This window comes from Sciurus vulgaris (assembly GCF_902686455.1).
Source record: "Sciurus vulgaris genome assembly, chromosome: 5".
In the NCBI taxonomy this organism is placed as follows: domain Eukaryota; kingdom Metazoa; phylum Chordata; class Mammalia; order Rodentia; family Sciuridae; genus Sciurus; species Sciurus vulgaris.
The window spans coordinates 158,852,264-158,869,044 of record NC_136465.1 but is presented as its reverse complement, the minus strand read 5'-3'; the positions used below and the strand labels follow the sequence as shown (position 1 = coordinate 158,869,044).

The window sequence follows — 16,781 nt, the reverse complement described above, 5'->3', positions numbered from 1 at the left end:
AGGATGTCCACTTCAACCAGCGGTGTAGCTGATCTCCCTGCCTTATGACAGTGGGAAGAGATTAGAGGACTCAGAGTGATAGTTTAATGGTGGCCATGCAGGAGGTCAGAGCAGAGAGATTGTTTTTAGAAGGGTACACGTTATAGTGCAGGGTTGCATTGGTGGAACTGGACTGTGGAAGGCTGAAGCGTGACCACCAGCCAGGGCTGAAGGACTGGCTTCAGAAGGCACAGAGCATCTGCAGGGAAGGAGCGACCTGATCAACTCCAAAGTCCTGCTTTCTGTTTTTACCGTACACTTCCCCCACTGGGAAGTGTTGTCTGGGTGGGCTGCTTTGGTCTGAAGGGAAGACTTTGTGAGAGGGAAGTGTATGTGGAGATCTCATTATTTCAGGTGCCAGTGGCCACTAAGCCTGTACTCAGGCACAAGCATAAGATGCACCCTACATTAATATTTGATGTTCTTCAGCAGCACTGTCCTCCCCATTCCCCGGTGAGACAGAGGGGCCGGCTAGCCTGCACTGGCCAACTGGTAGACCTGAAGATTTCCATCCTTGGCTGCCCTGCTGTCACACAGCCTGTGGTCATGGAGAAGGGCCACAACTTGATTCCCCTCTACCTAACCTGATGCTTCTGTTACTCCACAAGTGCCTTCCACCAATTTGAAGAAGAATGGATAATTAATTAGGTATTAATTGCCCTTCCCTTCCTATTAGCCCCCATTAGACTGTGGTGAAAGACAAGCCTTCCATGGAAATTCTTTCTTTCTTTTATTCTAATAAATAAATAGCTTTGGCTGAGTTCATGGGGAAGGGTTAGGCACCTAGTTATAAATGCATAAATGTATTGCCTAGCAACTTAGGAAACGAATCACTAATCCTGATTTAAGAAGGAAGAAGCAGAGTGATCTTGAAATAAAAATGGAACTTGGAATAGATTTAGTCCTAAAGCGTTTTAGAGGAATCACATCAGCTTTCTGTAGATCCACAGCCCAGAGGTAGCTCCCACAAGGAATTGGCCTAGAGGCCTGTGACTCTTTGGTTTCAGACAAAACCTCTACTCCAATCAGCGGGTCTTCCAGGAGGTGACCCAGTTCCTGCATCAGATGAGGGCTGAGGATTGAGTGCTGTTTGCCTTCCTGTGCTGGCTCCCTCCTCCTGGCTGACAGACACAGTGCAGAACCAGAGTTTTGTTTTTGCTTTAATTGTTAATTTTTTTTTTTTTAATGCCAACTTCAAACATGACAAGTGTTATTTTTTTGGCCCAAAATAATTCAGAATATTTTCCTCAGTAAGTGCCCTTTGTTTTCCATAGCACATACTTCTCAGAAACTTGTTGTCACCTGAGACAACAGTCCACACATAGGCTGTTGGCCTCAGCATCGATTGCCCTACGGGTGTCTCCAGCCCTCGGCCAGGGCTGCTGCCCCGCTTCTGGGACACTTTCTGAAGGAGATGCAATAGTCTCTCAGGAAAAGCCTGACCTCGGGAGAGACCCAGATGGATGCCCCTCGTGGCAGAGCTCAGATTGGGGTCTGAGGCCAGAGGCAGACTTCTAGGCTATATTACTTCACTTCTCCTGCCCTTCTAAGAACAACTCTATTAATTGACTGCACCCAACAATTCTATTCTCCACTGGCTGCCCAGACACCTCCTCAACTGTTTCTCCACAGGATGGAAGGTAAAAGTCAGGCAAAAATCTCTCCCTGATGAAAGTAAGCCACCAAACTATATCCCAAAGAAGAGGCAGAGTAAGTCCCTCCCTAGTCCTTCACTTGAGCCTTTTTAAAGCTCTGGTCTCCTTAGAACATCCTTAGAAGGAAGGCCAATTACATACCAGGAGTCCAGTTCTAAGCCAAGGTACAACCTGTACCTCATGGTGACCTCACCTTTGACTCACTAATTGATACGAGACTGGGAGGAAAGAATGCTTCACCAAGGAGAAGCCACATCCAGTCTCTGTGCAGCCTACAGCTGTGAGTGTCCTTGTCCTTGGATCCATCCTACATGTAGAGGACTGGCCTCACCATCCTGTGAAGGTGGCCAGTGCAGAGGAAGACAGTAGTTCCATAGGGAGATCCCCATCCTCACCACATTCTAGCACTGGGGATGTGTCACTGAGTTCTGTGAATATATTCCTACCTGAATATAGAATTTTTATTAGTCTGCTTTCCTCCTAGCTTAGGCTGTGGGAACAAAGGAATAAATGTTCCACAGTGAGGGGAGAGACTGGTTTAGAGTACAGATGGCAGGCCTCAATGGGCCATTAAAAAGGTGGCCCTGGGCTCCTGGGAATAGAGTGTAGGGGGCTCCAGGAAGTTGTGGAAGGAGGGGGTTCGAAAGACAGAAGAAGGGAGAGCACCAAGAATCCCCTCCACCTACCTGCCTTGGAGTTGTGCCCAGGGCCACCGTGCTGCCACACACCATTGAAAACCCTCAGTAGTAGAATCCTTTGAAGTAACCAAGAGCCAGGGAAATCATGTGATAAAACTCACAGGGCACTCAAAACTTCTGCAGAAAGTTGACTTGTCTTCTGCTGGCAAAGGATCTCAGAACACAAAATGCCAACTTAGTTAAAAATTGGAGCTAGTGCCCTTTTTCTGGTGATATATATCCAGACAACTGAGGCATACACGGACTTCCGTGGGCACCACCAGCACCCTGTCCAGTGCTGGCAGAGACTCTCCACACCTTTAAAGACCACCTAGATCTTAAAATTCCTGTTAAGACTCACTAGTTCCTGATTTCATGTTCTACTTGAAGAAATTCTACCTGGATGCAAAGAGAAGGGAGACCTTTTACTTTGAAACTGTATCTTACAGTAGAATGTTTCTTGTTTGTGGGATTCCAGTTTCAATTTTAAGTTATTTTTTGACAGAGCAGTTGCATGTAGTGACGGCGTATGAGGCCACAGTGAAGAATGTCTTAATTTAATTTTCTTTTGTGTGTTAATTCTGTAATTGCTCCCCAACCACACAGCTCTGTAGAGTGAGGGACATGAAGTACTTGCTGGGGGTGCTGGCAGGGAAGGACATTTTGTAAGCATTTTTAGGCATTGATGGGTAGACGCAGAACACTGTATTGCCGACAGGTTCTTTGAGACTGTGCAATTAAAAAGTAATTAGGGTAAATAAAGCATTGAGGGTTTTAGATCTGTGACAACTGCAAAAAAACATAAGTGGGATATTATAAGATGAAAAACGATTGCACTATTATGGGATTTTCTTTGCTTTTTAAATGCATCTGTGTATCAAAAGAAATTTCTAGCAAGTTTTGTAGCCAAGATGATGCTCCCTGGTTATTTTGTGCTTCAGGACAATGGTACTAAATCTTTCCTCCCACCAGTTATTCTTGGAGGCGGGCAGGGATAGGGCAGAGGGGAGAAGACACAAAGACATTCTAGAGAAGGAAAAATGCAATTCTACTAAACCAGGAAGAGAGGGCGGGGCTGACAAAGGGCAGCGCAGGGCATCTGAAAGAGCCAGAGCTCTACAGGCAACCTCAGACCCAGCCCCACCTCCACACCTGCCCCGTGTAAGGCCCTGAACCCCTCTGAGGCCCAGTTTCCTCTCCTGTAATATGGTAATGGTAACACTGGCACCCTCCTCAAATCACACAAAGTGGTCTTGGTGAAGAAGGGTGGTCATACCCATAGGTCCCTGAATCCAGCGAGGCACCCAACGCCTGAGTATGGCAGTGTGGCGTTTCCCTTACTGGGCCCTAACACCGCAGCCCCTGTGGAATCTTGAGAGAGCCCCTGAGGCTTCTTTCTACCTGCCTGCCTTGTTCCACCCTGCCAGCATGCTGGAGGCCCTGCTTTAATCCCCAGAACTGCCAGAAAAGAGAGAACACAGGACAAGACAAGCACAATGGGGAGGCTTGGACAGCTTCCTGGGTCATAGTTCTTCTCGCACAGAGGGGCAGGTGACCGTTTCCAGACAGAATTAGCAGGAGGCAGGCTGCTTATCTTCAGTGGGATGTGGAGAATGGAAACAGTAAAATGCTTAGTAATTACTGTTTTTCAAAAAAGTGTCTGCCACCCAGACTGCTTCCGCGCACAGCACCTGGTGGGAACGCTGCTCCAGGATATGACTATTTTAGGTTGTTTTTCATTAAATGAAAACATTCCTTCCAGACCTGGCATACACTTGCCCACGGGTAGCACACTGGATCACTTTGAATGTTGCTAGTCTAGAACACTCTAGAAGAAGGAAAGCAGCTACTTCCTAGGTTACATGTCTTCATCCTAAAATATGATGGTTTCCAAAGGAAAACAATGGTCATTTGTGTAATTTCTTCCAGAACATAATTGCCGAGCATGAAATTCGTAATATCTCCTGTGCTGCCCAGGACCCAGAAGACCTCTCAACCTTTGCTTATATCACAAAAGATTTGAAGTCCAATCACCACTACTGTCACGTGTTTACTGCCTTCGATGTGGTGAGTCTTGTCCTCGTTGGACAGATTAAATATTTCCCAAAATGTGCCTGGATTTTACTGAAGGCCCAGCTTGTAATTAACACATTAACTTGGCTTGTTTACCAGACTAAGGTATACCAAGTATGTTAGTCTGCTCAGGAGGCTATAACAAAATACCACAGACTGGGTGGCTTAAACAACAGACATTCTCACTCATTTCTGGAGATTGAAAGTACAAGACCAACCTGTGGGCAAGGTTTGGGTCTGAGGCCTCTCCCCGGCTTGCAGGTGGCTGCCTTCTCACTGGGTCCTCACGTGGTCTTTGCTTTTGTGGGTAGATGTCTGTATCCAGATTTCCTTTTCTGCTAAGGATAGCAGTCAGATTGGATTAGGGCCCACAGCAATGGCCTCATTTTAGCTCAATCATCTCTTTAAAGGCTCTGTCTTCAAATGCCGTCACATTCAGAGGCACTAGGAGTTAGAGCTTCAACATACGAATTTTGAGGTGTTACAGTTCAGCCCCCAACAAGGGTATAAAGAGCTTTGGCAACTCAGCTTTTCTTGGATATTTCTGTATTTTCACTCTTCCATTCAATTCAGAACTCTACTCCTGCCTGGATCTCAGTTGTCTTTACTCAACTACCAACTTCACCTTTCACATTTTGGAAATTCTTTTTCTCTTCTGATGACAAAACACAGGGAAGCTCTTCCAGTCCAGGGAAGCAATTCCAGTGTTCCTCCAATGCAGCTGGCAGTTCCTCCAGTAGCCGTTCTGAGTACTGGACATAAAGGGCGTGTTTGTCTCTACAGGATTTGCAGTTTTCTATTTTGGATAGTGGTCAAATTAGACGCCTACAAATAATGGGGACTCTAAGGTTGGCCCATACGGTCATTCTAAAGTTAATCTTACAATGACTTCTTCATGCCGTCATGCCACTTTTATCCAGAACTTGTTAGTATGCCTAGAAACGAGTTTATTTATTACAAACTTGGAAAATGAAAACTATTTAAGAAGACAACAAATGTTCAAGATACATATGCCCTCAAGATGGAACAAAATTGCTCGAGGATATCTCTAATATAGAACATTGGGTGTTTGCAGTTGGAGCAGACAAAACAGATATGACTGTGAACCTGAAATACTTTATAATCAAAAGAATTTTTAAATGCCACTTGAGCTTGATTATTCCGCTCTGTTCCCTGGATCTGAAATATAGATTTAGAGAAACAGAAGTCACATGTAATATATTCTCGGGAGGCGCCATGGGTAGAAGACCATTTGAAGCAATCTCTTCCATTTCTGACAAACACCATAAACTAGCTATAATCCAAAATTTATACCACCCTACAACATATCAGTCAAGTTTATGCTCATAGCCTTTGTGTCCTGCTTCATTTTGCTCACCCCTCTTAGATTTTAAAGATTGAAAATAAGAAAGGATGCTCATGGACCTTTAAAAACATTCCTTCTATTTTGGGAAGCATGAGGAGAATAATATAAAAATGATATGTGGGAACAGTAAGGGCTCCAAAGCAAAGCCCCCCAAGGCTGCTCTAAAAATCTCTGGATGCATTTGTTTGCACAGGATTGAAGGTCTGGTTAAAGTCATTTCATTCAGGGTTTACAAGGATGTGCAGCATTGGATTTCTGACGCCTTAAATGTAACTTGCCATTCTTGTGAAATTCAGTTCCTTCTTTAAACAGTCGGATTTCATTCTCTTCACATATATTTTGGTTTGCTTGTAACACTTTTCTCCATGGGAGTTGGATTGCTGTTGTAGACAGACGAGTTTACATCCATGATCAGCTACGTCCTCACTCCCTGATCTTTGATCAATTTTGGAATTTTTCAGAGTCCCAGTTTCCTTACCTATAAAATAGAGACAAGGATCTGATCCCACGGGTTTTCACCAGATTAAGATGAAAGAACAGGTCAGAGGCCTACAGCGTTGGTTCCTTTGCCACCTCCTCCCTCACCCTGCCTATTGACATCAGCTAACAGCCTGTTCTTTTTTCTTCTAAAAGATAGATAAGTTTTCCAGATGTGCATTATCAGGCAGTTTCCTCACTGCCATTGTCAAAGGACTGAAAAGTAGAAATAAAAAATTAAAATAGAAGCAATGGAAAGAAAGCATTGAGTCCTCAGAACTTGCTGCCTCTAAACAGTGTTTTCAAAGAACATCACCAGAAATATTCTCATGCTTTTTCAGGATGCTTTCAACCTTTCCCCTGAGTATTGCAGCATTTCTTTCAATAAAATTGATTTTTAGGGTAATATATAATTTGCTTCCATGAAAGTATGAAAAGCATTGTTCTATATTCAGACTAAAAATGATACCTGTGGGCCATCTGCCTCCTCGGTTATGTGACACCAGAATATGCAGCTGAAATTGCAGGGGGGATCATCAAACTAAAACTATTTAGTTTTATGATCAACATAATGTCACTGATTATATTTGGAAACTGTGTAGAGAATTGCTTCAACTTTTATCTTTTCATCCAGATGTTTGATTTAACGTAGACATTCACTAGCTTAGGATTCTTATATCTGCTCCGAAGGATTTTCATCTTACACAAATCTGCCATTTTAATCCTCTCTAGGTGAACACAGTTTGTGTAACTTCAAAAATAGTAACAAAGGCCAGCGGTCTTGACCTGGTCCTTTGAGCAATTCTGAGATGCAACAAGCTTTGCTTGTGCTTAAAAAAGAAAAGAAAAAAAAAAAAAGCTTCTTTGAGCATGGATTTTATATCTTTATATAGGGCAGTTCAATATTTCGGTCCAATCTTAAAGCCTTTAGATTCTTTTGATGTGAGTCAGTCTCCTGAGATGCCCCAAATGACAAAAAAAATTTTAAAAAGGAATTCCTTATAATACCTCAAGTACCACATTTAACCTTTGAGGTGATATGAATGAGTACACATACATTTCAATTGCAAGGTTGTTGTTTCTTTGACCTTCTAACCTTTTATGGGCTCCATTTTTATGTACTCTGAACACATTTCATGTGTTTTTATCTGCTATCATCAAGAAAATTCAATGATGTCTAGGAAGTTTCCAGCTTATGGATAGTTAGATTTGAAATTCAGAGCATTTATTTCCCCACAGAAACCCCTTGGTCCAAGGAACCACGAAGCCCCCCACAGATGCTCCGATGGGAGTTTAACCTGGTTTTGTGCTACAGGACACCGCGGAGTCTTGACCTGCCGGGGAAGGAGGGAGCGTGCTGAGCTGTTTCTCAAGTTTGCCTGGCCCTGGTAGCCTTTTCCAGAGAGTACTTTACAGGGCCGCATTTTGCAGAACCTGTTTGGGAAACATTACACTGGATGTTCTCTAAACCTGTTTCCTTGACCTAGAACCTATGATCGATTCCGTTTATAATATTTTCAGTTTTAGATGACAGGTTGTGAAAATAAAAAGACTAGAGCAAAATGAAATTAGAGTTGTCAAGAAGAAAGCCAGTTTGTACCTACAGGTTGACACCCCACTCTAGACTCTTACTATCATGGCAGCTGATTTCTGTTCACATCACTGACTGACCAGGCCTGGAACACATCTCACCCTCTGTAGAATAAAAGGTTTCTCCGCCCCACGATCTAACACCATCACTGTTCTGGACAGTGATGTCTTAGGGAAAGAGGTAGCAGATGGGATGGGTAGAAAAGGACTTCTTTTGGGACCAGGAGTTGTGAAGTTTAAAAAAAGATTCATCTTTTGCCTCCTCCACTCTTACTTCAGTGGCCACCAGATCCCAAGGCCATTGTCATCTTCCTAAGAAGCCACTCTGGGTAAGCAGTAGACATAACCAAGGTAACTTGGAAATTGTTGTCTTCTCTCTTTTATTCACACAGTCATTCTATATTACTTAGTAGTAAAATTGGTATAGGTAGATCGGAAAGATTTTGATGCATTCCCTGTGGGCGTATCAGATGTGCTATAAAAATCTGGGAAGGGCCTCATTCAGTAGTTTCAAATGTTGAGAGATTTTCTTGTTCTGTTCTCTTCGATGGCATTAAAAGCCATGCCTTTGCTGCTACACCCTTGCTAATTCCCATTTCTCCATCAAGAACGTGTTTGCAGCCTCTGATATTTTTAACCACACTCATTTTTCTCTTACTGGCTACTCCCAAATCCTGTCCCCTCCGCGTGCAGCTTGGGTGAGGCTAGACTGGCTCAGGAATGTGCGGGAACATTGAAGTCTTGGTGCTGGTAGGCAGTGTGTGGGAGACGGAGCTCCCTCTCCCCTGTCCTTCTTGGCTGAGTGTGGGCCACGAAAGGATCTAAACTGGAGAGACAAATGACAACACGCGGGAGAACGCGGCCAGCCGACTGCGACGCCTTGCGTAGTATTCCACCACCAGTGGGTACCCAGTGAGCGGAAATGGAGGACAACACTTCAGGGACTGCACTGCTAAGTCTCAGAGGAAGAGGGAGCCACAGGGGTGGGTATAAAGGAAGGTGTCTTGTGAGACCAGGAGTCAGCTTTTACCTCCTCCACTCCCATCTCAAGTGGGTGGACCTACCCGGCAGGTGGCTGCGGGTCTGCTCTGAAGTTGTGGCTTGGCTTTTTCATCAGCTTAATGAAATCTAAATTCCTAAACCTCTTCTTTTTTGGGGGGCACCAGGGATTGAACTCAGAGGCACTCAACCACTAAGCCCCCTCCCCAGCCCTATTTTGTATTTTATTTAGAGCTAGAGTCTCACTGAGTTGCTTAGCACCTCGCTGTTGCTGAGGCTGGCTATGAACTCGCAATCCTCCTGCCTCAGCCTCCCCAACTGCTGGGATTACAGGCGTGCACCACTGCGCCTGGCTGTAAACCTCTTCTTAAACTCAAATTATTTCAGTGGAGTATTGAGGTTCCCCCAAAAAAATCATGTGTGGCTTACATTGCAGAGGTTGGCCCACAAAGTGGGAAATCAAAGGTGCAAAAGAACTTAATTGTGGTGCTGATGTTAGCTGACCACTAAATTGCTTGTGGAGGCAGTTGGTCACTTTGATTCTGTTTCTCACTTTCTCTAACTGAAAATGGCCTCAACCTATTTGACTATGACACTGTGAAAATAAATGGCAATATTAGAGAATGTGAACATGCACAGAACCCTTCAGACTGAACCACCAGCCTTTCCCTGGCTGGAGCCCACAGAGGAAGTAGAGCAGCAGCCAGCAGGTACAGAGAACCACTCCCTGGCCCGTCCACCCAGCTAAGGCTCACCAGCAGGCCAGGAGGGACCTCAGAGCTCCTAAGAGGAGTGACAACCCTGACTGAGTTAAAAAGGTAGCTTCTCTTGGCCCTTCTACGCCAACACCACCACCTCCCAAAAAGAGTAGATAAGTTAGCACCAAGGGGTTTCACTTACCCATACCTGATCTCCACGGAGAATTAACCAGGCAGAAACCAGCCAGGGTGGGGGGTAATACAGAGATGAATCTCTCATCTTTTCATTTTGGTGGATGTTATCAGCCCACTAAGTCGATCCCACTTTCTGTTAAATTAGAAAGTGGGCATTCTGAGATTTTTTTTTCACAGGTAGATTGTTGTGTAGCATTTCCATATATACTGTCACCCTTTAGTGTCCTAGGGGTTTCGTTCCAGGACCCCTGTGGTGTCAAAATCCACAGGTGCTCAAGTCCCTTATATGAAATGGGGTAACATTTGCAATAACCTATGCACATCACCTTGTACACTTGACAGCATCTCTAGGTCATTCAAAATGTCTCATACAATGTCAGTGCTGTGTAAATATGTGTCCTAGTGTATGGTTTAGGAATAATGACAATTTTTTTTAAAAGATGGAGTCTTTTTCCAAATATTTTCAGTCTGATGTTGGTTGAAAATACAGATGCAAAACCACCAATCTAGAATGCTTTTGGGCTGGAGATATAGCTCAGTTGGTAGAGTGCTTGCCTCACAAGCACATGGCCCTAGATTCAATCCCCAGCACCAATAAATAAATAAATAAATAAAAAGAGCACTAATTATAAAATAACTGAAAAGAAGTGTCTGGGGTTTTGAACCCCAGATTAGCTTTCTTAGCCTTATACTTTGGGCAGGAACATCTCTAAGCCTAAATTTCCTTACCTGTAAAATAGATAACAGTAGGCCCACCCCCATGGTTATTGTAAGGATTAAGTGTGTTTCAACAGGTGGTGTTCAGTAAATCTTAGTTGCTGAGGACGGGGCAAATAGGAGGAACAGACACACTAATGTTGTATTCTTGCCATCCGACCCTGGGTGAGGATTTACACCCCATGCTTTGGTGTACAACCGAGGTTTGCTGCTGCGGTATTCCACAGCTGAAGAAAGAAGTGAAATTCCTTATAAATGCTTTCCTATATTTATTGAGTGTCTACCACGAGGCAAGCATGGGTCCCTGATCCCCAGGAACTCAGTTCAGTTGGAGAAACAGGACATAAACAAATAATTACAGTAAAATCATAGTTATGCCACCCTGGAGTTGTGCCAGCACCCAGCAGGGCAGGGTCTCCCAAAGGAGGGAGGTGCAGGCTGGAGGCTGAATGTTTGGTTTGTGTGAACATGTGGCAGGCTTGGAGACACGACAGCTCATGAATTCTCTTCAGAAGCATGAGCTCTGGGCATAATAAACAAAGGAAAATCATTTATAGTTACAGTCGTCCCCACACGTCCACAGGTTTCACATCCATGGATTCAGCCAATCGCAGATCGAAAATATCCAGAAAAAAAGTTGTCTCTGCACTGAACACACAGACTCTTATTTTCTTGTTATTCCCTGAACAATACAGCATGACAAGTATTCACATAGCATTTACATTTTTTAGGCATCGTAGATAATCTCGAGGTGATTTAAAATATACTGGAGGATGTGCACAAGTTATAGGCAAATCCTATGCCATTTTATATACAGGACTTGAGCATCTGCAGTTCTCGGTCTAAGGGGGCCCTGGAAACAATCCTCCCATACCAAGGAGTAACTGTTCTGTATTTCCCAAACCAAGGAAATGGATGTGTCCATTTGAGAAAGATTTTCAACAAGGGTTGAAATAAAAAGGGCTTAAATTTGGTATGCACCTCATTTCTAGGGTCTCACAAGTTAGTAAAGAGCTCACTGCAGCTTCCACTAGGACCTTTCACTGTCCCAGAGTGGGGAGAGGGTGAGATCTGGCACCCTTCTCTCTTGTTCGCCCCTTCCACACATCCCTGCCAGGTAACAGAATGACAACTGTGGCCTTCCGCCCCAGCAGGCCAGTCACTCTGAGAGGGGTGGGAAAGCCAGCCATCTTAGACAGTGGTTCCATGAGGACAAGTGACCACAGGCCGCAGAGTGTGGCCCCCAGGGAAAACCTGGACTGTTACAAGAAAGCAAGTCATAACTAAGTGAGCGGAGCCAGCTTCCTGTGCTTGGAATGAGGTGCTACGTTAAACCTTCCAGATGCAGTAGAACTTCTACACTTTCAGAAGTAGTCGTTGATGAAATGGTGATGTCACACAAAGACCATTCATAACATGATGTTACATGAAAAGCAACTTACGGAGCCGCTCATAAAGTGTGACTCTAATTTTGTCTTTAAATAGAAATTATTTATATGTATATAAATATTCACATAGTGTATATAAGTAAAATATAAAAAAGAAAATATGCCAAAAAGAAAAATGTACTTTTTAAAATATAAAAAGAAAACAAATAAATTAAATACAGGTTATTTATGTATTCAAATATTCATATAATATGTAAAATTGAAATATAAAAAGAAAATACACTACATATGTTATATAGTTATTAGCAGTAACTATAACTATATTCCAACAGTGGAATGTCACAGTTGCATTCACTTTTCTTTATTTTCAATATTGTTTTCATGTATCACTGTTATAAATTCATGACTCTTTTTTAAAATATTTTTTAGTTGTAGATGGACACAATATCTTTATTTTTATGTGGTGCTGAGGATCAAACAAACCCAGTGCCTCACGCATGCGAGGCAAGTGCTCTACCACAGAGCCACAACCCCAGCCCCTCGTGACTCTTTTTGTTAGCTGAAATCAGTCCTAAAGAATGTGTCTGCATGTTGGCCAGTACGGGCCTGGACAGGCATCTTAGCAGAATTCCTAATATTTATTTCTAAATATCAAAGACCTAAGTTTGGGCAACATTTATTTTTATAAACCTTCAAGATTAGTTTCTGGAAAGTACTTGAGAAAACTAACTATAGGTAGAGCTAAAGAGATGTCAATGGATTCTGTGAATATGCCCAGAATATTCTCAAAGTTATTTTTGCCTCAGGACGTGGGTGAAGCAAGTTGTAGATGAGGCTTACCCTAACTCTCAAAAAACAAGAAGTACGAGCAAAATGGAGCCTGAAGAGAAACGTGTCTCCTTCTGGAGACCTCACTGAGACCTGGACTGAAAACACTTGGCTGACTCTAGGCCGCCCTGGTGTTGCTGGCCTTCATTCAGCGGGTCTGCTGCAGGGCGAGAAGATAGAAGGAAGGAAATGGCTCAGGCCGTCCACCTCCTCCCTCTTCCTATACTCAAGATCCAAGTCCCTTAGGGACTTACCAGGCGACCCCAGCTTCCTTCTTCAATCTATCCGCACACTAAGCCCTAGACGTGCCCAAGAGACTTGATCCCTCAAGGTGTTCAGTCAACTGGGGAAGCAGACCTTGAAGAGAAAGCCATGAGGGAAGCAGAGTGTGCCCAAGCAGGAGGACTCTCCCTTCGTCTAAGGGGACAGGAAAGTGGGATCTGCTGGCAAGGGGAGTCTTCAGGCATGAGCAGCAACTCACTAGGCAGAGGCAATAGATAGGAAAAGGGCAGTCACCAAGAGCAAAAGCCGTTTTATAAGAGACAAAGTACTTGGCCAGTACTTTTAGGGGTGGCAGTTGGAATGAGGTCATTTTCTGAGGTGAAAGCCAGCCCTCTGGTCATTGCCTCTTAAAGCACTAGCTTGTGGATTGGTGAGTCCCATGATCTGGCCTTTGGGAAGTGCACCTCTGTTCAGCTGCGTGTGCCTCTCCAAGCTCAGCAGAAATTGACCGACTGGGTGTGGACAGGCAGCAGCTCCTCGTCAGAGCATCTTGGAGCTCCCCGAGGGACAGGGGACAAAAAGGTTCCCAGGACCAGACCTACCTCTTAATGTTACCTCCTTTCTCAGTAAAAGGAACTTTGCTCGTGGTCTCGGAAACAGTGGGTGTAGCAGACTTCCTCAGGCTCACAACGCCGCAGGATGGGCTCCCAGTGCAGACACAGCCCTGTCCTTGACTATGTCGGGTCTGCACCCCTTCCTGGGGTGGGGAATTGAGCCTCTGCTGACCTGCACACCAACAGATAGCTAGGTGTAGGCCTGTCCTTCAATGCCAGTCTCAGAAATGTGGCTGTTGGTGTTTTAAAGCTAGTGGACAGTGCTGCAGAGAGCCCCGAATGGTCCCCTGGTGGACAGCAGCCTCAGGGCCTGGACCAGCAGGGCCCCCTCTCCCTGTCGCATCCCTCTCCTCTCAGCTCGTTTCTTTTTCTGTTTTATTCGCCAGATGATGTCGAGCCTTGAGTCTGGGTCTGAGGTACCCTGTCAGCCTTTGGGGCAGTGACGGGCTAAACAATGTAAGCCCGGAATAAGTGTCGAAGTGAACACAGGACCTAAGGCAGCCTCCGCGAAGAGACAGGATCAGCCTGAAAATGTACATACACACAAATCCAAATTAGGGAGAACACAGACCAAAAGGAAGAACCACACCAAAAGTTCTAGAATAGTTCTAACACCAGTAGGCAGCATGCAGGATTCTATATGTGATTATTAGAGCTGAGCCAGAAATTTGGCTCTGAGCTTCTAGGAGGTCAAAGCAAATATGAAAATACAGAATTACATGCTTCATATTTCTCCGAAAGGAAAGTATGCCCCTTCCTCTCAGAAAACAGATCTTCAATGAGACTTAAATCTCAAAGAACTTTTTTTCCCCATATCCAATGAGGGGATCTGTATGCTGATGTCTTCGCCACATTCATACTGTGAATCTGCAAAACACAAGATGGCTCCTTAGGGAGTCCCTCAATGAACATGGGGGCAGGACACAAGCAGATTCATTGAAGCAGTGAAGGCAGGACACCCCAGAGGCACAGAACACTGACTGTCTGAAGTCAGACCTGGCGTGACTCCTGGCTCCACCACTAAGCAGCTGTGTGAACGTGGCCAAATTAATCAATCACAGTGATCCTGAGTGTCTCACATGAAAAAGGGGGATAATAATTCCTCTTTTGTAAGGCACTGTGAGGGTTCAAGAGTCCACAGAAGGCATGGAGCCTTGTGCTTGGGACAGTAAGCAGTCTCACGTGGCAGTTTCTAAGCTGCTGCTACTGCTGTGTCTTCATCAGTATGGAGGATATAAAGTATGGTTCAAGCTCATAGGCAGCAGGGCCTGGTGCAGAAATCCATCCTCACACAGCTCCAAGAGCAGCCTGACTGCATGTGCACAGGCGAATGTCCAATAACAACCTGTTTCAGTTGGACTGTAGGAAGTTCAGCCCTTCACTCTGTACTTGGAGGAGAGGTTTGGGGACTGCAGGTTAAAGGAAGAGTTGGATATTTTAAAACTCAGCTGAGCAGGTGTTAGAATTGATGCCCAATGTGAAAACTGAAGAGAGTCTAGACAAGATTTATGGCCAAATGGATGGCCAGCCCGCAGATGCATGGAGGTATGCCAAACTGACCCTGCAAGCAGGATCTTACGGGAAGACAGTCTGCAGCCAAAGGAGACAGATGCACTTAGAACCCCAAGGTGAAGCATGAAGAATGAATAAGATTATTCTGAACTCAGATATTTTCTCTTGGTTTTAATTGTTGTCAAAATGAAAAGCAAAATGGAAAATGGTTGTGATTGTAAAAATTAAAAACAAAGTTCAAAACATACAAGAAGTATTTTAAAAAGTCATCCACAGTGTGGATGTAGTTCAGTGGTAAACCACTTGGCTCACACATGTAAGGCCCTGGGTTCAGTCCCCAGCACTGCAGAAGAGAGAGAGAGAGAGAGAGAGAGAGAGAGAGAGAGAGAGAGAAAGAGAAATTTCTACAGCTTCAGCACTCTCTGATCACTACTAGTAATGTTTAGGTAAATATCCCTGTTTTCTATACACATATATGGAGACCATCTATGTCTTAGCTTATCCGTATATTTTATATAGTCTTTCAACTGTGTTTTTAAATGATTCAGTTTACTTTTTAAATGGCTACCTAGTAAGTATGCTACTGCATGACTCTATGTAGCATTCTTAATCAGTCCCCTGTTCACAAAAATTTTACACATCATAATGAGTATTCATGCACATATTCCTTTAAACCCATGAGCCTAAAAGATTTTCAGAGTAAGAAACAGAAAAAATCCTAGTGATGCACCAGTTAATATCAATTAATGACCTGCGTGCCAGAGCCCTTCCCGCAGGACACATCGCCCACGATCTATGGTACAGTTTTTCTAACACTAAATTGATGAACGTGCCAGGCACAGCCTCAGTGACTAGGATGCAGGACCATGAAGGACATCTCTTCGCCGCTCCATGAGCCTCTCCTGGCCCTGAGGAGAGACTCCCTGGATCCTTCAGTGGGTACTTCCTGGATGCTACCAGGCACAGGCCAGGCACCAGGGATGATTGGAAGGTGCTCAGTAAATATCCCGACGATGTTAAACTGTAGCCCTGGCTACCCAAGGAGCCCTCAGTAAATACAAGTAGCTTTCGTGTCCCCACTTTGCATCCCTGGATAACCATTAGGATAACCATTTTAAGATTCGATGGCTTTTTAAATTTCTCTAGCGTACCAGTTCTTAATCCACAGATTTGAAATCCCTGGGGAAGAGGAGAAGGAGGGGAGGAAGATTTTTATGTACCCTGCCCCCAGCTGGAAGCTGCTCCCCATGGCAGTGGGACTTCTGCCTTTATCCTCAATAGCTGCCGCTGGAGCAGAGTGTGGCTTCCTATCTCACATCGTCTTCCTGGCAAGCCGGAGGTCGAGGACCACTGTGTTGATGGTTCACATCAGACCACAAAAGACACCATTTGCCAGGAGGCAGCCTCGCATCTGATCCTCCCCTAAGATCCAGCAAATGAAAGGACCATCCAGGAGCTTCAATGTTTTATTATTATTTGAAGTTTACAGAAGTCTCTTATTTTACCTCAAGTATAGCTCTAAGTGGTCAAGAGCATAACCTACCAGAACACCTGGATCCAAATCCTAGCTCAGCCAGGTACTGGCTTCAGGGCAAGTCCTTTAACCTTTCTGAGCTTTTTTATCTCACATACAAAAAAACAGAAAAATAGACCTACAGCGTAGAGATGTCATTAGAACCAAATGCCACAGCCCACGTAGAGGACTTACCATGATGCATAGCACACAAGAAA

General features: G+C 44.4%; 1 protein-coding gene across 15 annotated transcripts in view; it reads left to right on the top strand.

The window, feature by feature from the left end:
• ANKS1B (ankyrin repeat and sterile alpha motif domain containing 1B) overlaps positions 1-16,781 on the top strand; it is a 1,201,009-nt gene that overhangs the window by 1,175,193 nt on the left and 9,035 nt on the right. For all 15 annotated transcript variants that reach the window (XM_079141356.1, XM_079141354.1, XM_079141351.1 and 12 more), the window contains one exon: positions 4,301-4,438. In XM_079141356.1, the coding sequence (XP_078997482.1) occupies positions 4,301-4,438 (138 nt within the window). The remainder of the gene's footprint in view (positions 1-4,300; positions 4,439-16,781) is intronic.